We start from the raw sequence: 23,275 nt of genomic DNA, 5'->3' as shown, positions 1-23,275 counted from the left end.
TATTTGCCTTTCATGTAGTTATCTGAAGTCTCCATCCAGACGGAAGAAAGAAGAAAGGGGGTGGAATTGTGATACTTGAAACTATCACTGGAAGGGGGGTTGATTGGGTGGGACTACTGGGGAACCCCTTAAAACCTTGAATGGAAGAGCTTGAACCCCAAGTCCTGTCTAGCATGCCTGCAACCATTTTCTCTTAATAAAGGATTCCTGTTGGAAGAATTATTCCAAGAGTTCTGTCTTCTTAAGATGCAAAGTGGGGTGGGTCCTTACAATGGGATTATCCTGTAGTCCCTACTATGGCACTAGTGTGTCTAGTTTAGTAGTAGCTACTTTGAAGCCACTAGTCTGCAAACAGGCCTTGTATGGGATTTTGCTTTCTTGACTTTGAATCACTGTTGACTTTTGCATCTGCTTGGAAAGTTCCTGAAGTTTCTTGGCAAGGCTTTTTGGAAGTGGTTTGCCCTTGCTTTCTTCCCAGGGCTGAGAAAAAGTGACTGGCCCAAGATCACCCACCTGACTTTGTGCCTCAAGCAGGCCTAGAATTCACAGTCTCCCAGTTTCTAAAGTGATGCCTTTAACTATTACACTCCTGGTTTTCTGATTAGATTATTGTAATTAAAAAATAAGTACCTAGTTACTTAATTTGATGCAAAGCAAAGCACGAGTCTGAAGCATCATCTGAGTGATAGAGACCAGAGACATTTCCAAAAAACAAAAAATGGTTGTAGCTGTAGCCCATGATATGGAAGCTTGCCCAGAAAAACAAAGTAATCCTCACCAAGACTGACAGGGCAAGCCACTCTCCCACATACCCACACGCTCATGTAGGGATAAAATTTGGCCAAATATATCAGGAATGTTAAATTATGACATTGCTATTTCACTAGCATATAGCAAATCAATAAATGTATTTATAAAGAGAAAATTTTTTTTGAAAATAAGTTTTTGTAAAAGTGAATAACAGCCAATTTTGGGGGGGGGGGGTGGTTAGATAAGGGACTAGAGCTCTACTATCTGTTTTCAAAAAGTGCAAGTGCCTGAAATAAACAAGTCCTCTGCAGAAGAAGCCCTCTTATCATCCCTAAACAACTTTCTGTTTGTAGTTCCTCCTTTTTGCCTTCAGCTCCACACCTCCCTACCTAACCCAGGCTGCACACTCACCACTGGCCACTGCTCTGGTCAAAAGGCGAAGGATGCAAAGAGAAATCATTTCCAAATTAATTCGGAACTGAAAGGAATCATATCTGTAGGTTTTCCTATTTTCTACTCTCTGTGCTACCCATGCCATCACAGATCATCCCATGAAGATGCCCAGTTGAATCCCCAGACTCCAGAGAAAGGCCTTTTCCCCTGCAGCATCAAGAAGAGTCAGCTGGCATAATCTGTATCATGCGTTTATCCCTCAGCCTTTGGCTAGACATATGTTTTTTCTCTCTGCAAATCCAGAGACTTCCTTTAAAAAGTACATGGCAGAGAACAGAGGATGATTTGAAAGAAGATACTACATCACGCTTGGAATATTGTATCCATTTTTGATTGCCACAATATAAAAAAGATGTTGAGACGCTAGAAAGAGTGCAAAGAAGAGCAACAAAGATGATTAAGGGGCTGGAGGCTAAAAGATATGAAAGATGGTTGCGGGGATTGGGTATGTTTGGTCTCATGAAAATTAGGGGTGACATGATAGCAGTATTGCAATATCTCAAAGGCTGCCACAAAGAAGAGTGGGTCAACCTATTGTCCAAAGCACCTGAAGGCAAGACAAGAAGCAATGGATGGAAACTAATCAAGGAGAGAAGGAACCTAGAAATAAGGAGAAATTTCCTGACAGTGAAAACAATTAGTCTGAAATGGCATAGGGTCTCTTGCTTGTGCAGAAAGTTGGACTGGAGGACTTCCAGTGTCCCTTCCGACTCTATTATTCTATTCTGTTATTCTTTCTATGATCTCAAATATCCATCCCATCAAGCCCAAAGAAAGTCTGGAATGGTATAAAATCTCTTGCCACAGGCAGGGAGTTCATTTTAGAAGACCTCCAAGGGTCCTCCCAATCCTATTATTCTATGTTCTATTCCCAGAGCCTCTGGGAGGCATAAATTAGGGAGCGCAAGCTCCAGTAGCCGACTTCCTACAATATCAGGGCCAAATCTAAATACATCACAATTGTGTTTTAGTGCAATATGGGGCCCCAAATAATGAATGTATGCCACATAAAAAATGAAAGGTTCTATTCCTGTGAATTCCTGGAGTTGGGAAGTTATCCCTGACATTAACAAAATCTTTATGGCAGATTGTTTATTCTACCTTCTGTGAGGTGTTGTCTACACCTGTTTTGTCCATTAGATTTATAACAATCCTTTTCCTCTCTCTTTTGCCTTTGGGGCATTCTGTCTTTGAACTAGGAACAACCTGCATTGCACACTGAATAGTAAAAGGAATGCCTTTGACACAGGATTGGAGATAAACAGACCATGGGCAGACAGTCCCAGGAAGAATATGATTGGGGAAAGTAAGCAAGCTTCATGTTTTGGGGTGGATAGGAAGTATGCTGGGCCTGGAGTTTGACTTGCAGTTGCTATTGGGGTACAGTAATTTTGACATAGCCTTACCCTAAATGTAAGAAGATAGTACTCTGTCATGCACAGGAAAAATCCCCAGGGGGAGAGGGGCTCAGGTCTGCTCACAGTTGCAACAATTTGTTGTTGTTGCTTTCTCAACTCAGAGCCCGCCCTCTTATCTGCAGCCTCCAGCTGTGGAGCAAAGACCCAGGCATCAGCTTCTGCAGTCAGTTACCAACTGGCAGAGCAGGTGAAAAGACTTTTCTGGCAGAACTGCTGCCCTCCCCTGCACCAAAGCATGGAGCAGGCCCGGAGATCCATTGCTGCCTTTTTGATCCTGGTGGTTTGGGCCTCTGGCTCACTTCAGGAGGGCCCTGGGAATCTTGGTGCACACTTCAACAACAAAGGTACTCTTCTTGATCAGGGCAGGCTAAGTAAGGGGAAGGAGGAGGGAGGCAGGTGAGTGTCGTCACAGGGTGTCAGGATGGTGGTGGCGGAGGAGATGGTGTCAAGGAATGTATAGTCAGAGGCATCATGTTGTCACGAGGTGGCATCTGAGGCCAGCTTGCCAGGGCTCTGATGTGGTATCTCCTTTTAGCACTTTTGAATTCATGCAGTCCATTGGGATGGAGCAGTGATTCTCAACCTTGTAGACTTTAACTCCCAGAACTCCCCAGCTAGCGATGCTGGGGCTTGACAAACACTGTTACTGGGAGGATTAAAAAAAAAAAAAGAGTCACCCTATGCAAAATTGATTGAATCAAATCACATCTAACCTGCCTTATCTGAAGTACGTCCAAAGTCTCTTTCTCTGTCATTTTATTTCTCTTACTACACTACTATTGACAAAGTAAGCCTGTACACTTTTGGCAAACAGAGGAGGAGAAGGAGGAAGAGGAGAGCCATCTTAGTTTATGTAGCAAAAATCAGGAGGAGCCAAGAGTGGAAAAGCCACTCCCTGTATGGCAGTGTTTCCCAAACTTGACAATTTTAAGGCATGAGGACTTCAACTCCCAGAATTCCACAGCCAGCGTTGCTGGGAGTTGAAGTCCTCATGCCTTAAAATTGTCAAGTTTGGGAAACACTGCTGTATGGAATGAAGTCAGCTGGAACTCATGAAAGAGTGTATCTTTTAATAATATGTGCCAGTTGGAAAAAGTGCTACCAGACTTCCAAAAAGTTGGCAGGCTGGAAAATGGTTTCCTGCAACAAGTCTGCAGGAAACCATTTTGGTTTCTTTTCAGTCTGAGAGCAGTTTTTTGTAGGACCACATGAATCTGAAAAATCCCTCCCTGTGCAGGTTAGATTCCATTGCACAGTTAACATGGAGCAAGTAAAAACAGTCAAAGTGGGCCAAGAGAAGAAACTTCTATTAAGGAGCAGAGATCAACAGTGCTCTGCAGCATCAAAGGGATGATCCGTGGAGACCAACTGGCACAACCCAGGCCTTCCATTCTTTGATATTCCAAAGCTGGCAACTTTGTGGCTGTCTTTCAGATTTAGCTTAGCGCTTTTCTGGCAGTGCTAAAAGCCATGCTGGCTCCAGGCTTTAAGAGATGTTTTCTCTGGAGAACATTAAGTTAGAAAAGGCTGGTGCTCAGTTATAGCGAATTAAGCAATAGTGGGGGGATGGGGGGGATGACAAAGAGATATTACACAAAGTGACAGAGATCCTTGGTAGCACTGGCTTTACAATAAAACAAGCAAAATGAAACAAAACAAAAGCATGCATTCAACCCTAACACCAACAAAAAGGAAAAAAATAGCGTACAAAAAAAAGAAGAAAAAGTGGTTAGCTGAATTTAACATTTAACATGTAGGATCCACCCTGGCTGGGTGCTGAAAAAAAAGAAAAAATAGTAAACTCTCCTCTCCTTTTACAAATATATAGGAATAGCACTCCAAATTGTTCTTCAATTGGCTTGTCTATCATACCTAAAATAAAAGCTTCAGGTTTCATTAATATTTATATTATTTATTTTTTTTGTATTGTCATTGTTATGTTTATCCAGTATGTTTTCACTTATTTGCAAGACCACTACATATGATAAAATGAATCTGGATTTTGATTACAGTTCCAGCACTTATTAGAAATATACATTTCTATGTAATACATTTTCTCTAGTCTGTCTGGAGTCAAGTACCAATGATACATCATTTTGTAAAAGTTTTCTTTCAAACTATAATTTAATGTGAATTTTAGTCCATTCATCCATCCGTTCTCATTTATCTAGCATTATATTATACCCAAAAAATTTTGTCCATTTTACCATACACTCTTTAACGTATTCATCTTCTAGGTTCATCTTGAGTAGTATTTTACATACTTTAGAAATCAAATGGTCATCTCCAGAACATAAATTAACATCCAATTCAGATGTAGTTCCTATGAAAACAAAACTTTTTAAATCAAATTTAAATATTTCAAAAAATCTAAAATAATTAAACCAATCACAAGCAAGTCCTTCCCTTACTAGTTGTTCTCTTGTCTTTATTTTGAATCCCTCTTCTTCAAATATCAATTGTCTTGATATGTCATTAACTTGCATTCCGAAATCATCTCTGTTCTGTGTAGCACTTCATGAGGCAATGGACACTTTGTCAGCTAAATCTTCTTTTGCACTTCCACCATATAACACGTGGCAATTGATTGCCTGATAGCATGAATCTTACGGCCAGGGTTAAACTTTTACCATAGATGAAGCATATGCCACCCAAATCAAACCACCCTGCATCTGCAATAATTTTTGGCTTAGTGTTGCATATATCAGCTAAAGCAGGTATAAGAGCCCAAGCACACACTATCACCATATATTTTCCTCTTCAAGATGGCTTCTCTCTGCTATGGTAGCCTTAAAATTCTAGAATCTGAAAATGTTCCTTTATATAAAGGTAACAGAAAAAGTGCTGTCTAATTTTTATTTTATTTTATATATAGGGTCATGGATTGATATTTGTTACTGATTTGTTAAAATAACAGACATATGGAATTTATAGCATGGAGCCAATGCATACTTTAAAAAAGGGTTTCACCCTAACCATAGAAGAACATGCATCTGTATTACATAGATATCCAGAACTCATTATGAGTGAATGTAATCACAGGTTGTGAATCACATACAATTTCTCACTCCCTCTATGCATTCGTGTATGTAAGAATCTTTCACAATTTAATTCCCTGACTACAACATCCAGCGAGGACTGACAGATCTCCCTCTGCTAATAAAGCAAGCTTTTGTGCTACTTTAAATTGTGGTTTAGTTTAGTTTACATTATAGGCTGCAAAGTGAATAATTCAGGGTAAACTCTCTTGTTTAAACCAAAGATTCTATTGAAACTAGCTTCAAATCATATGATCCTAATCTAACAGTAGGAAATGAATGTACTTTTTCAACTGGTGAGCACCTGCTACTTCATCATCTTCTTTTCAAGTACATTGTGCAGTGCAATAGGGCGAAGAGATTGCCCCATTGAGATCTTTGAGGCAATTTGAAAAAAACACCTCAAAGCATGGAGGTTTCTTGCCAAGGAATTAAGAACTTGTTTCTAATCAAAGAGATGTCTTGTCCTCTTTAGCAAATACTTTTCTAAATATCTATGAGACTATTCACAAGTCTTTTTTCTCTAGAATGGTATTATGCTTAGATTTCCACCTTTTTAGATTTCCACTCCCGCCACTTCAAGTACACTCTCTAAGAGCTTTTACCTTTTCCTTGGGGGTGTTTCCAATCAGTGTGTGTGTGTGTGTGTGTGTGTGTGTGTGTGTGTGTGTGTATGCATATGGTAGTGTGCATACACGTGTGTGTTTGATTTGTAAATCTCCAAACTTAATTCAAAGACAATAAGCTAGCCCAAAGACTACTTTTGCCCAGATCCCATTCATTTAAAAAGAACTAATGCGCCTGGCTTCTAGACGAATTCATATGCAAACCTGGGGCACAAATACTATCGCATACTCTTGCATCTCTGGAGTCCTGTTGTTTACTCCCATTTCCCATTCAACAGCCCCATGTTGTAAATGGTTAAAAAATTATAGACAGATCTTGCTATCAAATTCAGGTGTCCTGGAAGAAAGTACTCACCGAGACTTATTTATTTAATTTCTAGCATGTATATTAGCTCTTCTTACTTATGCTTATGCAGGTTATGTCATAGAATTGTATAAAGAAAAGCATGAGGAATGCAAAAAAAGCAAAAGAAATCCAAATGCTATGTGTAGATTCATTATTACTTGTATTCATTTATTTACTGCATTTCTATGTATAACTGAATCTTTTGGTTGATGTGAATTTTACCTATGGCAGGAACGGAAAGCAGGGACAGAGTCCCTTATCTCAGGAAACACATGTCAGATGGAGATGGTTGTTATCGAAGTGTGCATGTGTGTGTAGGCATATGTACTCATAAGGAAGCAGAGTCGTACAATGCATACAATATTGTAAATCTTGTGATTCTGGCAAACAATATATCATGTTTACGATCCGCTGCTACCAGCTAGAATCCAAAACACATTGCTATATTCCTGAGGTGTGCATATTGCTGAAGGAATTGAAAGAAAGGGAAAATACAGCCAAGACTCTTCTGTTTCTTTAGTTTTAGCCCAGTGCAGAAGGCTCTGTCATGCAACCAGGAACTTATTTCAGCCAGAAAGAGAAGGAATTTAAGTATGTCAAAGTTTGCTATGACATCCCCTGCAAGCTGCAAGAGATTTTTGCCTGGGATTTTGAACGAAACTCATCTGCAGCCTATAACGTTAACAAAGGACTGCACTACAGGGTTAAAGTTATTTTTCAATCCAGCCTTACAATGAATTACACTGTATACTACTGTATACTGTATGTTATTGTACTGTATGCTCACAGTTCAACCTACAGTTGGAAAGGAAGACAATAATGTAGACAGTACTGTATTTGCAGAGCTGCTATAAACTAGTTCTCAGTTTCAATCCAATCCACAGAAGGCTACCACCAGAAGTAGTCAATGGCCTGCAGGCCGTATGCATCAGGCGCAGGCCATGCCCACCCCAGCTCCGCAAAGGCAAAAAAAATTGCGATACATCACGGGACGAGATCAAATTTAATACCCGTGCAGTAGAATGTTGCAAGTCTCTCAAGTCTGAGCTGCAAAGATCAGGCGGCCACTAGATGGCCTGAGAGAGGGTCAAAAACTGGTTAGTTTTCTTTATCTCTCTGTTACCGTCTAATAGTTGTTTGGGGTTTTACAGCCGGTGTCTAGTAGCACTAGCCTTAATGCTATTAAGCTGCTGTCTCCCAAATGCAGTTTTTGTAGCATATAGGAAGTGCATTTCCCTGGAATCATTTATTAGCAGAATTGCAGTGTATAGTAAATAAGGATTGAATTAAAAACAGCAGGAACTATTCCCCCCCCCTTTTGTTTTAATGTCTTTCTGAATGTGTTTGTGGGACAGTCTTGCAGACTAATTTTTTTTATGAGCAGTTCATACTTCAGTCCCTAGAGACATTTTAAAATAACTTCTTATGATGAATGTGGATGTGACCTAACCAGGCAATAATGTGGTATTTTCTTCATTTTTTACAATCTTTGTAACTTACCCACTTTCTTACATTCCAGTCATTCCATTCCAAATAACTAAGTTATTTTTTTTCTGACTTAAATCAGTTATTGGCTCACTATTTTTATTTTTTTTTGCCTGAGGTCTTACTTAATTTGGGGGAACATATCAGATTGGCATAATTGGCAAAATCATCACAGCATTCTTTTGTGTGACCTTCAGAAGATACAATTTTGCTGCCCAGTGATCAGATAGGGATGGTTGTTTTGTGATCCCTGCTTCTCCATATGAAAGGGTAACATTAAACTTGTGTCTCTCTGTTTTGCATCCAGTTGCACACCTGTTGACAGAAGAGCTCTTGAACCCCAAGTGCTTCACCCAGCAGTTAGAAGATCTGGCCTGTTTCTGGGAGGTATCAGAACTTCTGACAGAACAAAAAAAACAGAGCATGTACAGTTTTTGCTACAAGTTTGAGTAAGTATTTGTTAGAGAATTTTAATTTCTATATTGATGAAAAAATAAATCAGAAGCTCTCACAGTTGACTGCATTTAGCTGATTCAAAATAACTTCTTTATATTCATATAAAAATATTTACAATACCATACATTCTTCTTTACAGCAACATAGCTCAATTGAAGACTTCTTACAGACAGATACAGAGACAAACCTGAGACTGGAAATCCAGCTCCTAACTCAATACTCTTTTTGCACAGACTCAGTAGCACTTTGTTCACATTGGCTGACTGAGTTACCACATGACTCTTCCTGCTCATGAATATTCCAACACTCCTCCCTTCATGACAGGAAGAGATATCAGACCTATTGACTTAATACATTCTTTAATCGTGAAAAACCTTGTGCCACTAACCTGGCCTTATATTGTACATCATTATTTGGCAATACCTTTTTCTTATATACCCACTTACAACCCACAGCTTTGGTTCCCTGTGGCAAAGTCACTGATTTAAATACTTCATGGTCTCCCATGGATTTCATCTCTTTATCCATGGCCTCCTTCCATCTTTCTTGTTCAGCTTTTGGTAATGCCAACACCTCTTTATAACTTCTTGGCTCATACCACACATTGCAAACCTTTACCTTGCTGGCAGAATACCTGTCAGGCGGAATTCCTTTGTTACATCGCTCTGACCTACGTGGTATTAACTGCTCCTGTGTCTCAAGTCTTTCTGGCTTCATGTCTTGTTCAGCCTCTCCTCCCTGAACATTGACATCTTCAATAATCATTTTTTTATCATTAGATGAGTTATTGTCATTAAATAGATCACTGTCATTAAGTGAGACATACCCAGAATTTGCATTAATTCTGTCCCAATTTTGTTCTGCAAAATTAGCAGACCTTGAAATTATAATTCTTTTATTTCCATCGCTAAAGTGATATCCTTTTGACCCTGGCTCATAGCCCACAAACCTGAGCTTTCTTGCCTTTTGCTGTCCCTTTCTTCTGATTGCTTTCGGAATATGTACCCATGCAGTACTTCCAAAAATTCTCAAATGTGCCAGTGATGGCTTTCTCCCATATAGAATGGCATATGGAGTATTATTAATGGAGGAATTCCACAGCCTGTTAACTATATAATTTGCAGTTAATATGGCTTCTCCCCAATATGACCTGCTCATACCTGAATCCTCTAGAATGAATCTTTCATTGTTTGCAAAACACCATTCCTTCTTTCAGCTATACCGTTCTCTGCTGCTGTGTAAGGATTTGTATGTCTGTGTCTTATCCCCAACTGCCCCAACCATTGTTGGAATTTAGTTGACATAAATTCAGTACCTCTGTCAGTTTGCAACTGACACACTTGTTGTCTGTACCTTCTCTCTACAAAACTTACCCACTGTTTGAATTGTTGTAGCATCTCTGTCTTTGCTCTAAGCAAGTAGCAAAAACTATACCTGCTATAATCATCAACAATTACCAGTGCATATTTTGCTCCTCCCAAACTGGCTTGCATAGGTCCCACCAGATCTGCATGCACCAGCTCTAGAACTCTTTTTGTTTGTCTTGTGTTATATTTACTAACTGGGAATGTCTTTGACTTCGATGCTTTGCATACTGCACAATCCAAATATGTTTTGCATCCCTTCAAATTTAACCCTTCTGCAAAATCTTGCATTTGCTGCAAAACTTTAAAGCTTGCATGGCCAAGTCTTCTATGTAGAAGATGAACACACGAATCATGCTCTGCAACATTCTTAAATATATGGGAACATTGAACCTTTTGTCCCTGCAATACATATAGATTATCTTCCTTTATGCCTTCTGCACAAATATTCCCATTCCTTTTGATGAGACACTTCCCATTTACAAAAATGATCTCAAAACCTTGTTTGTCTATATTAGACACACTTAACAAATTATGTTCCATCTCAGGTACACAAAGCACATTGGTAAACTTTGATTCCAAATATGAAATTTTTACATCGCCTCTTCCAATTACTTTTGCTTTTTGGCCATTTGCTAAAGCCACAGCTTCTTGTGCTACTGGAACAAACCTGCAAAATAATTCAGAGTAATTAACAATTGTTTGACTTGCCCCACTATCTATTAGCCACTTGTCTCTGTTGTTGCTATAGCAAACCTTTGCAACACCAAAATATTCCTTTTGCAAATCAGTCCTTTTTGGTTGCACAAATGTCCTTCGCTGCAAACAGTTCCTTTTCAGATGGTTGTTTGCTCCACAAATGTAGCAATTCTTTTCTCGCTGAGCAGCTCTCCGCTTGCAAAATCTCTCCTTTGTTGCAACTTGGTCAGGGTCCGATCTGCTTGTTTCTTCTCCTCCAGAGACTTGCAGTCTGGACCCCCTCCTCAGGAATTTCTCCTCCTCGTGGCTGCTTCTAAAATGGCGCTTTATTTCTTCATTAAGCAAACATGCCTTTAAAGCCTCAAAATTTAAGTCTTGCTCTTCTTTACACTCAAATATGGTAGAAACTGTGTCCCAGGTTTTATCTAAACTGTTCAACACCAATAAAACCTTCTGGGACTCAGGGAATTTAATCCCATGTTGTTCTAAGTCCAAAAATAAACTTTGCATTCCACAAATTCACCTGGTTGCAAACAGGCCCTATAAAGTTTTCTTGACAATTGCACTATATTGCATGCAGAAACATTCACGTGCACAGCTCTCAACTTCAACCAAATCTCCTTTGCAGTCTTTAAATTTGCAACATTTAGAAATTGTTCATCATCTAAATTCAAGATGAGATAAGCCATTGCTTGATCATGACTCTTCTGATCAGCAGCTGCAAATACTTGTGGTGGATTTTCTACAATATACCACAGCTCTTTAGCTTTCAGCAAACATTCCATTTTTGCAGGCCATATAATGTAATTCTTCTGGCCCAAACGAGGCACACAGCTTTCCTTAAATTTCATTGCAGCCATTCTGCTAATTCTGCCTTGTTCTTATACTTTCTAAACACAGGCAATTTCTTCCAGCTTTAAATTACAATGCAGTCCTTAGTAAGCTCTGGGCCCATAACCTGTTAGAGAATTTTAATTTCTCTATTGGTGAAAAAATAAATCAGAAGCTCTCACAGTTGACTGCATTTAGCTGATTCAAAATAACTTCTTTATATTTATATAAAAATATTTACAATACCATACATTCTTCTTTACAGCAACATAGCTCAATTGAAGACTTCTTACAGACAGATACAGAGACAAACCTGAGACTGGAAATCCAGCTCCTAACTCAATACTCTTTTTGCACAGACTCAGTAGCACTTTCTTCACATTGGCTGACTGAATTATCACATGACTCTTCCTGCTCATGAATATTCCAACAGTATGCTATATATTGTAGTAGAGAAGGCCTGTCCTCACTCCAAATGTTGTTCTTAAGAATATCAAGTGCTATTTTGTTGTCTTAAATCCACTTAGCCCTGACCAAGCCTCCTCTTGCCCCATCTGACTCTGATCCCTTCCTGTGATTTGTACTTCCTGCCACATCAGACCTATTTTCATCTTAATATAGGGAGCAGATTAGGATCATCCTTCAGCCAGCTAAGTTTCAACTTGATGAAGTCTGTAATAGAGCTTTTCACATTGTCCAGCCATATTTCTATTTTAGATATACAATATACTCTCCAACTCGCATCTCAGCCCAAATCTTATACATTGCCCTGTTTCTCTTATCAATATTTATTTTTGCAAGCACCTCCTGGTCAGGTTCTCAAATTATATGTGTAGCTGTAAACTTAAAACACATTAGGTTTACCTCCCCAGGAATCATGTGAACCTAGATATATCAAATGATGTATACCATCACTCCCACCCAATAATGGTTAGGAAGGAGTAGGCACTTAGTAGTCCAACTTATGTGAAAGCTGCCTGGTTGGCAAGGGCACTGTGAAGTGTACCTGAAAACTTCCAGAGTATATTCCACCAGGGATGTGGCCATGAGTTTTGCGTCTTGCCCAAACTTAAGAGGCTCCACCAGCATTTCTAAGACAAGCTCTTGAATTGCCAATATATACATTCCTCTACTTTCTAGATTCCCAGAAATTAAGCAAGGAAAAAGATTGGTTTCTATAGATGTATAGGCAATACAGATTGACAGACTTGAAAGATATCTGGAGGTGCTGGTAGGGAATCCTTTGCTAGAGATTCAGGAGAAAAGCTGTAAAATGAGGAAGAGTTCAGATGTGGATTTGAAGCAACTAACTAGATCATCGTTAAAATACTTGCAGATGTCAGTCCTATGCTTTGACTAGTATTGACGGGGATCTTTTAAAAAACCAGATAGCAAAAATTATAGTAGCAGTCAAGCTTCCAACCTCAAGACTGGAAATCTATCCCCTTGCTTTGATTCTGTGGCTTCTGGTGGGAACAATGGAGGGAGGAGCTCTTCATAATAGTTTCTCCCAAGATTAATCCTATTTTGCCCCTTGATTTCACCCAGGGAAGACAACTCCCTGCAATCCTGTAATTTGACTGTGAGGAACACATCCAGGAATACAACACTCTACACTTGCTTCTTTCAAAGGCAGGATATCTCAGCTTTCAGCCCCCTGGAGATCAAAGTCTTTGATGGGCTGTCCTCTAACAGCACCCTCTACACTAGAACAATATATGTGGAAAGACTTGGTAAGTCCTCTGCAGTTGGCTGTCTGTCTGTCTGTCTGTCGCTATGTATGTTTGTGTTTGTTGGAGTCTTATTATCCTTTTCTAACCTGGAAATGGAAAGAATCCATATTTAGTGCATTCAAAACTTGGAGGCAAGACCAGAACTGCTTCCACCTATTCGGGTTTCTTCTCCTACAATAGACCCATACTGCAGAATATGAGTGAAAAGAAAAAAAAAACAACATTTTTCCTACAAGTGAGTGCCAAGCTGAGCTTCCCATTGCTTGCAAACAAGAGCTTCCAGCATTATTTATCTATTAGATGGATCTCTCACATTTTTTCCAGAAGCTCAGTGTGGTGCAGCTATTTCTTCTTTCTCCCCTTGGATTATTTTTGTAATAAGAAAAAGCAATAAATAGTAGGAAAGCATGATAGGGTTACAGCTGAAAGATAATGATATGACTATTTGGAAGCAGTTTTAACCATTTTATCTTTCAAGGGACTAGTTCTTAAATTTTGCTTGTAGGAGAGGCCATTGTATAACTATATACAACCCTACTGTATAACTAAGCAAATCAAACTTTTCCATCTGTTTGTCTCTTTATCAAGAAAAGGTTCAGTGATTGAATATTCATACATCAGGTGGCTATTAAATGAACCAACACACTCTGGTGGGAAAAAACTCCCAGTTCAATACAATAGATTAATTGCTTGCATCACACTAAGCTATTGGTGTAGATTTGGGTTTACTTTGTTACATTTTGGTCACAAGAAATCCATGTTCAACATGAAAGGGTGACCCATGAAGGTGTCCTGAGCTTCCCATTATCCTAAACAACATACCTGGGTTAGGGAGGAATGCTAGAGTGACATTATTTGAGGAAATGCATCTAGAAAAGAAATAGGAGCTTCAGGGCCACTGCCTGATGTATCTGCTGAACTGGAGAAAGTAAGTTTGCTTGCCTGTTCTCACCCTCTTCTTCTTTGTCCCCAGTTTTCCTGGACCCCCCCTCTAACCTGACAGTGCAGTTTATGGAATCCTCGGGGCAGCTAAATGTGAGCTGGCAATCACCCCCCATTGCATACATGGAAAACAGTATCCACTATGAAGTGTCCATCTCCCCTGAGGGCTACAGACCCCAACGGGTAAGTCTCTGACTCTTTGTTTCTTGACCCTAGCAACCCTCTGCTTTCTTTCCTCCTCCTTACTCAGTTTTTTATCCTCCTCTCCTCAGGTAGAAAGTACCAGTGGGCAGACATATTACCTCCTGAATCTCAAAGGAGGCACTCACTACACTTTAGCTGTTCGGGCCAAGCCTAACGGAGTCAGCTATGACGGCTATTGGAGTGAGTGGTCACAGGAAGTATCCGTGACAGTACCAAATGGCAAGTGTATCATTTATATGTGATGTTAAATGTTGACCTCCCAATGCCACCATTCTCTGGAGAGCTCACAAAGACTCACAGAATGATAAAACACATTCTAGACAGCATCAGCCCACTATAAAGCATTTTGGGGTTCTAACAGCTACACAGTCTGTTCAATAACTGGTTCCAATTAGAAATAAATCATTTTCTTGTGGAGATCCCTACAAACATAAGAAAGTCCTCCAACTCAGGAGGAAGAAACAAAGGTCTCCCCCCCCAATAAAGCAAGTGACCTGGGGGTGGGAAGAATATCAAAGCTATTCAATTCTCTGTAATGCTCTTGCAATCAATTACTTTCTGCTACTGTACTGTTATTTCATTCACACTGAAAGAGTAGCGGGTCTCAGTTGCATTTTGATTTCAGGAAGAGGGCATAAGAAAACCTCGCCTATTGTGATTCTACTCATTTCAATATTTTGTTAATAGAGCATATTGGCTGCATGAGGGCTGGGCAAAGAAAGCTTTTGGTATTGCCACAGGTGAAGTAAAAATAACTGAAGCATAGATAAGTATCACCAAACTACTCCTTGCTATCAGAATATAGGTATATCCAATATGTCATTCAGAACTGATTAAAAGCTGTTCAAGCAATCAAGGCTACTTTTTCAGCCACTGGAGGCAACATTTCCAGATAGTGAAGCTGACCTTTCAGATTGAGTGCAAACTTCTTAACTAAACACACTTGCCATGGTAACTGAGCCCTAAATTTCTTCTCTTGAAGGGCATAATACCTAGACTCATGCTGCACAATGGTACCAGATCCTCTTCCTTCATTTTCTTCATTCTCTAGAATGGAGAAATATACAGAAATACAAACTATGTAGTGCTTGCTCTGGGGCAAAGTACCAACCTTGAGTTTCAAGAGGAAGGAACCAAGAAACCTCCCCCGCACCCTTTGGTATTAACCAGAGAGAACTACATATCTGTAACTGAAAGCTCTGGGGAGACAGGAATCGGATAAGCTACGCCTTTTTTCTATCGTCTGTCTGTCTGTCTATCGGAATAGAGCTGGAAGGGACCTTGGCGGTCTTCTAGTCCAACCCCCTGCTAAAACAGGAGACCCTACACAATTTCAGACAAGTGACTGCCCAGTCTTTTCTTAAAAGCCTCCAGTGATGAAGCACCTACAACTTCTGAAAGCAAGATGTTCCACTTGTTAATTGTCTTACTGTTAGGAAATTTCTCCTTAATTCCAGGTTGCTTCTCTCCTTGATTAGTTTCCATCCATTATTTCTTGTCTTGTCTTCTGGAAAATAAGTTGACTCCCTCTTCTTTGTGGCAACTCCTCAAATACTGGAATACTGTTATCATGTCACCCATAGTCCTTCTTTTCTCTAGACTGGCCATACCCAATTCCTGCAACCATTCTTCATATGTTTTTGTCTCCAGGCCCTTAATCATCTTAGATGCCTGTGTGAATGCTATACATGCAATGTGAAACTAACTTCATAGTTTTCTGTGATTTTTTTTTTGCCTGCAAATGCGTTTAATTAACAAAAGATAATGCCTCAATAAAAATAAATACTGAGTATTTAAGACCCCAAAGAGAAACATGTTCTCTTTGTCAGGGAAATTTGATGGCATACATAAAAAATTCTTAAGTGTGTCCAGGAAAATAATAAGGTAATACTAAGTAAAACATATATTTAAGGCGGTTTTTGGATGCAACACAATTCCATGCAAGATTCTTGGCTAGTTTCTTAACCTTTTCATGCCAACAAGTTTTTTTTTTGTCGAACTCCTTTGTAAGACTGGTACCTAAGCTACACATAGGACACTGGCATGAAATTTAAAAAGAAGGATGTCTTCTGGAGTACAGCTAGAAAGGCTTTTATTTTCCTGACTCAGTATAGAAACATCAAGGACTGATACTATATTGCTCTAACTACAAAAAGGAAATAGCAATTCCTAACTCTCACCAGAAAATTATTAATTAAAGGGGCAATAGCTAGAAGAAATTTCAATAGGACTTAGCAACCCCTCATTGGCAGGCCTTTAAAAGAATAGGCATTCAGATTGAAAGCACTTGATAGGCTGTATAAACTAATTACATTTATAAATATACTTTTTCTATTAACTTGATTAAACTGAAAAGCAGTAATTGCAACAGAGACTATTTTTAACAACTGTACTATGTCATAAATAATACAAGATTCATTCAGAATACTGATTTTTTTGTTTTATCTTTGTTAATTTTAAGGTCTGCAGACAGTATTGAAATGAACATCTCCAGCTCCAAATAAAACTTATGTTCTGCTATTATTAAGACATTTCTGTTAAGACAGTGTTATCTTTTATTAGCTTTATTTTAAGTACCCAACTTTTTGGAAGCAAATTTTACGATTATACCTGAAGATTTCTAGAAAATAAAGACATTATGTCTTGTGCTTGTATTCAAATAAGATAAAATAACCTTTATTGTCATTTTTTACTATGGGCACACTGGCACACATTAAAAATGAAATTCTGTTGCCTGTTCTCAAAAGTGTACAGATACATAACACACATATAAACATGCTATATATAACATATGTATATACCTACACCCTTCCATATAAATACATATAAATATTAATCACTGTCTGTCTTGAATACATATAGCAGAAAGAGGAAGTTTGAGAGTTCACAAGGTTAATATTGTATGGAACAAAACTGTGATTGAATCTGGATGGTCTGCTTCAGCCTCCTCCTAGAAGATAATGAAGAAAACAGGTCCTGAAGAGGATGTGTAGTGTCCCAGACAATACTGCAGATTGCGAATAACTTTGAAATGTGACTTTTAGTTACTATTCTTGCAACTGAGCAGTTACTAATAGCTTCAATCAAAATTTCTCCCAAGTTAAAGACATTAATGCTTGAGAAAGGAAAGACCAATGTTCTGAAAACATTTTCAGCATTAAAAATGTAATAAATTATCTGATTTTATTCCACCGATATGAAAAATTGTGTTGATGATTTCTATACATTATCCTTTAATTATCTCTTGGATATAGGTATCCAAGTCATTTTCTATGACTCTTCTCTATTTGCTTTCATTTTCCATTTCATTTTCATTTTCTTTCAGAGTCCATTTTCAGAACTGCCATTTGTACTTTGAGTAGTACATTTAGATAATTAACTATAGGTTAATTATTCCTGACTTGGCAATGCCTATTTTTTCACATTTCAAAATGAGCTAAATCTACCTCTGCCACTTCACTTGGAAGCATCCATTTCTTCCATGAAAGAATCTCTCCAAAGTAGGATTTTTCAAACTGATTCATGAAACCATAAGGTTCTGCAAGAAAGTGATGGAGTTCCATGTAAGAATACAAGCCAACCCACCCCCACAACTCCTAAGAAGGCCATTTGAACAGTCAGGGACATCCATAATATTTTTTAGCGAAAGGCAAGCATATCTCAGTCATTGAATATTGATTGATCTGTTTAAAATCCCAAGTAATTGTGAAATTGTGAAATTCAAGTTTTAATTATTTTGTACATTGGAAAAATGCATAGTGCATGTACAATAAACCACTTATTTTTACATTTATATGTGAGGGTAGTTTCTGATACAGTAGGTGGAACATTCCTGTTTGGAAATTTAAATTGCTGTAACATATACATTTTCATAAAGGAATTAAACAAGGACACATTTTGTTTTATTGCCATTTTTCTATCACTCGAGCTCTGCCTCTTGATCAGAGATTCCAAGCATTAAACAAACCAAAACATTTTTCAGCCTGAAAAGAGATGGAACAACTCTGCCACAGATCTTTCTTTCAGCCACAGATCTTCCCCTCTTGGACCATTTATTTATTTAGAATAATCAAAATGTGCTTCTGGGCAGCTATTCCTATATAGCCTCTTGTTATTTTAAACTCTGTTGTTTATTGGCATGTACACTGAATTATTGTCTTTAACTCCCTGCTAAAATTAAATACTATGAAAGACTTGCAGAAAAAGAATACTCTAATCCAGAGGCAAGGATTGCACTTTTACCTCACTATTAATATTTTGTTAGAATTTAGCATTAAACGTGGATTAATGCCAAATTATACACCTGTTAATTTGAGAAAAAAAGTGAAGGGTTTGAATATTTTCTGAATGCATTGTATATATACACACACACACACAACTTTGAGACATGCACTTTAAAAACGTATTCGCTTCATTATTTGATCCAAAGGATCAAATTACAACCTTCAGGAAGATATTATGAATAATGGTGGTATTAAGAGAGATTTGATGTTACAGAAAAATACATTTTGAGCATGAATTTGACTATTTAAAATGCAGTGACAACCATCATCATCACAATTTGATTCCACGGATTCTAACATGGTGATCCAATTAAAATAGTGTTCTAGTTAATCTTCAGTATTTAATCATCATGGTTCACTTTTGAAAAACTATATAGATTACAATCCGGAAAAAGTATCAGTATATATTGGTGGATCACCTTTCAAAATTTGCTGCTACGTCAGTTTAAGCAATTTCTTCACTAGCTTCTATCTAATCAATACTGTAGTTTTATAATGTAGCCAGGTCCTTCCAATGAAGATAATCAAGAAATATAACATTTTTATAGAGTAACTAACCTGATTTTCTTCCCTACAGATCTGGACCCACTCATTCTGATACTCTCTATCATTTTGATTGTAATTGTCCTGCTTTTGGCTTTCATCATCCTGATGTCCAACCACAGGTACAGCTCTGTCACATTGAGAAACCAGAGTTCTTCTCCCATTGAAATCAATCAAATGGATATTCTCCTTCATTATTCCAGAGTTACGGATTGAGGCAATATAAGAACATTTCTAGACTTAGCTGTAGTACAGGTAGTCCTTGACTTATGAACACAACTGAGCCCAAAACTTCAGTTGCCAAGCAAGGCAGATGTTAAGTGAGTTTTGCCCTATTTTATGAACATCTTTGCCATACTTTGCAGTGAACCACTGCAGTTGTTAAGCGGACCACATAGTCATTAAATGAATCTAGTTTCCCCAATGACTTTGCTTGTTGGAAGCTACTGGGAAGGTTACAAATGGTGATCACATGATCCCAGAACAGTGCAACTGTTGTAAATGCATGCCTGAATTACCAAGTGCCTGAATTTTGATCACATGACCATGGGGATGGTCATTTTTCCCCAGTGTCATTGTACCTTTGAAAAGTCGTTAAATGAATAGTTGTATGTTATAGACTACCTGTGCTAAGCATGAAGAGTGGGGAGAAGTGCTTTATTTTTTTTAACAGTGTTCTTCTGTCCTATTATTTTTCACCAGATTTTTGAAAAAGAAGATCTGGCCTGTCATACCCTCCCCAGAGCATGAATTCAAAGACCTTTTCACCATCTACAAAGGCAACTTCCAGGTATTGTTCTGCCTGCCCCTCCTAATCTACTTCCTCCTAGTCTCACTACAGCAAAGTTCGTTATAGTGGTATTCTTAAGAGTACCCAAGTTACATTCTTAATTCTAAATTAAGGAACAATTGGTGGCCAAACACTTTCAATAAAAAAGAACAATTAAAGTAGGAACAAGTATTTGGATTGGACAAGGGATTTGGAAACTTAAGCACTAGAATTAATCCATATGACATTAGGATGTTATGAAAAATCCTCCAAGATGTAGAGATAGCAATATCTTTGTTGATAAACTATATTAAAATATATGTTCATATGCATGCATTTGTATGCCAGCGCATTGGATTAAAACTGTACACTCCTAAAATATATCCCTTTGTATAGGAATTTGAAAAATGATAAGCACTAACAATAGTTTTAAAACATTGTTCTTCTAATGTCCCATTATCCAAATTGGGATTGAGATTTACTGGAAAACAAAGACCATATCTGAAAAGTAGGGTCCATTTAAGCATGTGCAAAGATTTGATTAATATATAGAATAAGAATAGTCTAAACCAATTGGAATGTTTCCCAGCAATGCCACACTCTCTAAAAAGAATTGTAAATCTGAAGCTTCTGAACAATTTTTTAGCCACAATTGACAACTTATTCAATAAGCCATTAATGACCTATTAGAACAGATAAGAGCACATAAAAGACAGTGAAAGCTATTTAAAATGAGGCCTCTTAATGATAGGTATAGGAGTAAGGCATTGCATATTTTTATCCTGGACAGCTGTTTGACAAGCATACTTGTGGAGCCAAAGAATCCTAATGAAAAATATTGGCACCCTATAGGAAAATGAAGGTGGGACTTAGGAGCTCTGCTGAATGTTCAGGATTCAACATATTCTCATTATTGCTATTAAACAGCTGTACAAAGCTAGCTTGATATAAAATGTTTGGAAACATAAATGCTTATGGAGTGAAAACCCAAAGATTCATATAATGGGATGCAGAAAAAAAAAAAAAAAAGAGAAAGGGCATGTTTTACATCCTGTTCCTTGACACATTTCTCTTTTTTACAGTTGTGGCTGGGCCATCAAAGCACTTATCCTTGGTGGAGCCAGAATACCCACTATCTGGAGGAGCAACCATTTTTGGTGGAACTATTATCTGAATGTGATGGCCACAAAGTGGATAGCCCTCTCCTTCCTCCTCCCCTTCCCCCCAAGCGCTGCACTCCAGTGGAGCTTCCTTGTGCTCTAGAACTGTCCCTGGATGATTATCTAATATTGGATAAAAATGTGATGCCTTGCTGCTTAGGAGGAAATGACTCTCCATTTTCGCTGGGTAGCCAGAGTACCGAGGATTCAGACCTGGGACTGATTGAAGAAGCAAGAATTACAGAGCCCAGCCAAGCTTCTTCTAGCTTTGAGTACACTGTGTTTGATCCCAGTTCCGAAAGTCTCTCTCCACAAGGCCACCAGGCAGAGCTCCAGTTCAAAAGCAGCTACCAGATGGTGTCCGACTCAGGGATCTCTGCTGACTACAGCCTTGTGGACTCCACTGCTGGCCCCACCAGTCTTTACACCAACATCTGTGATAGAGCACCAGCACCACCTTTTCTGCCTACCTATATTACATGTTCATAGCTTTAACAAGCATGGAACCAGTGAACAAATCAAAGAACTGAAGCAGAAAGATACCAACCCAGCTGTCCCATACCATTTTTGCTCTTCCCAGGAGAAAAAGCTTCAGTAATGGGAAAGCCATTGATTACCATAACTACTCTGGCTGGCGAAGCTGCTCCTATAGAGGAAAAGTGATTTATAAAACGGATGGGGGGAAATGGATAAAAGAAAAGGCAGGCAGCATAATTGCCTTCACGATTATGCACTGAACCTATTAACATTACTTTTGATCATGACCCTGTTTGTTCTCATACAGACAAACCTTTGAAGCTGTTAAACTTAATCAAGAGGCATTTGGGGGGGGCATAGAGTAGCAGCTTTCCAGCCAGCTGTAACTATCAGCCCAACACTCCATATCAAGATTGGACGGTGTTCTCTTTATGTCACCTCAAAGAGTAAGGAGAGGAATATAACAGTTTTCTTTGGTTCTGTCTTTGCCTTTCTAAGTTCTTGGGTTGGGCAGATTACTTTTTTTTTAAAAAAAAAATGAAAAATTATTTTCATGATGTATTATAAAAAACAAGTTTTAAATATACCATCTGGGCCTGGGCCAGGAGACTGCAGGATTTTTTCCAGCACCAGAAAAGAAGCAAAATTCAGGAACTGGAGCAAGAATTCTTACAAATTAAGAATTTCTGGAGTTTCATTCAACTGCAATTCACTCAGTGACTTTTGCTTCCCCATCTACAAAACCTGGCTAAAATATTAAGGAAATATCTGATAGACAAGATGCCCCAATTATCAGATTCCTAGAGCACTGCTTTGGTATTCCACCAGCTGTTTACTGTCACTGTGCATGGGTTGTTTAGAAAATTACTGTTATTTGTCCTTGCAAGGATGACTTGTGATGTTCATGCTATCTAGACATGAACATCATGTTGAGTTCCTTCAAAATCAGCACACTGGATTGAAATTACGGGTGTTTCAGACCAAGACTTTAAGTGTTATTGACATGCCTACGTAGTATTTTTTGTAATTATTAAGATAATTTAGACTGGAAATGTGTGTGTTTAACTTAGATCTTTAAAAATAAAGGCCCTTGTGTTCTAACTAGAGAGAATTAAAAAATGATACAACTTTATCATCTTACATTTGTTAGTGTTTTCTCATTCCTTCCTCCATTCCTTATCACTTCATATGGTTAGTTTTTCTTTGCATCACATAGCTGGTGGACATGGGTTTCTTTTGTCTTGTGAACCAATGTGTAGATCAGCACTTGATCAGATCCTCAGAGCAGCAGTCCAGGTTGCAGGATTAAAAGAAAAACAGGAAAATGTTGTTCCAGTGAGGTCCCACTCCAGGTGACTTTGTGGATAGAACTATGCAATTTCTTGCTGATGGTACAGAAGTGATTTTCTAAGGTGATTTGGTTTACTTCCCAAACTAGTCTACAGTCCAGGGATTTGGGCAATTTTATCTGATGGAATTCTCCCATTTATGGCTCTTAGCAGCCAAGAACAGACCTGAATTGATCATGGGCTACTTAGTAATGGCTTAGTGATGTGTGAACCTAGTCATTTTGTTTTATAAACTGTTTTATAGTTCAAGGTGTTGGGCAAACCCAGATGCTAAATAATCCACAGTTTAAGGTGGTAGTTGAAACAGATTATTGTAGTTAAGACTTCCTTAACCAGATACAGTAGGTAG

General features: G+C 38.4%; 1 protein-coding gene across 2 annotated transcripts; it reads left to right on the top strand.

Moving 5' to 3' along the window:
* Positions 1 to 1,187: 1,187 nt before the first annotated feature.
* EPOR (erythropoietin receptor) lies at positions 1,188 to 22,717 on the top strand. 2 transcript variants are annotated; one of them, XM_039336488.1, is made up of 10 exons: positions 1,188 to 1,648; positions 2,403 to 2,509; positions 2,723 to 2,965; positions 8,424 to 8,565; positions 13,015 to 13,199; positions 14,173 to 14,324; positions 14,414 to 14,564; positions 19,206 to 19,293; positions 19,874 to 19,961; positions 21,023 to 22,717. In XM_039336488.1, the coding sequence occupies exons 1-10, from the start codon at positions 1,632 to 1,634 to the stop codon at positions 21,587 to 21,589; spliced, it is 1,740 nt and encodes a 579-aa protein (XP_039192422.1). In that variant the 5' UTR covers positions 1,188 to 1,631; the 3' UTR covers positions 21,590 to 22,717. The 2 variants fall into 2 exon arrangements, with proteins under 2 accessions (XP_039192422.1, XP_039192423.1); XM_039336489.1 differs by having other exon boundaries at positions 1,617 to 1,648; positions 2,744 to 2,965.
* The last annotated feature ends 558 nt before the right edge of the window (positions 22,718 to 23,275 follow it).

Source organism: Crotalus tigris, unplaced genomic scaffold, assembly GCF_016545835.1.
Source record: "Crotalus tigris isolate CLP2741 ecotype Arizona unplaced genomic scaffold, ASM1654583v1 scf7180000017666.379230911805:20528666, whole genome shotgun sequence".
Taxonomy (NCBI): domain Eukaryota; kingdom Metazoa; phylum Chordata; class Lepidosauria; order Squamata; family Viperidae; genus Crotalus; species Crotalus tigris.
Note: the sequence above shows the minus strand (reverse complement) of the source record. Positions and strands in the feature narration are given on the sequence as shown.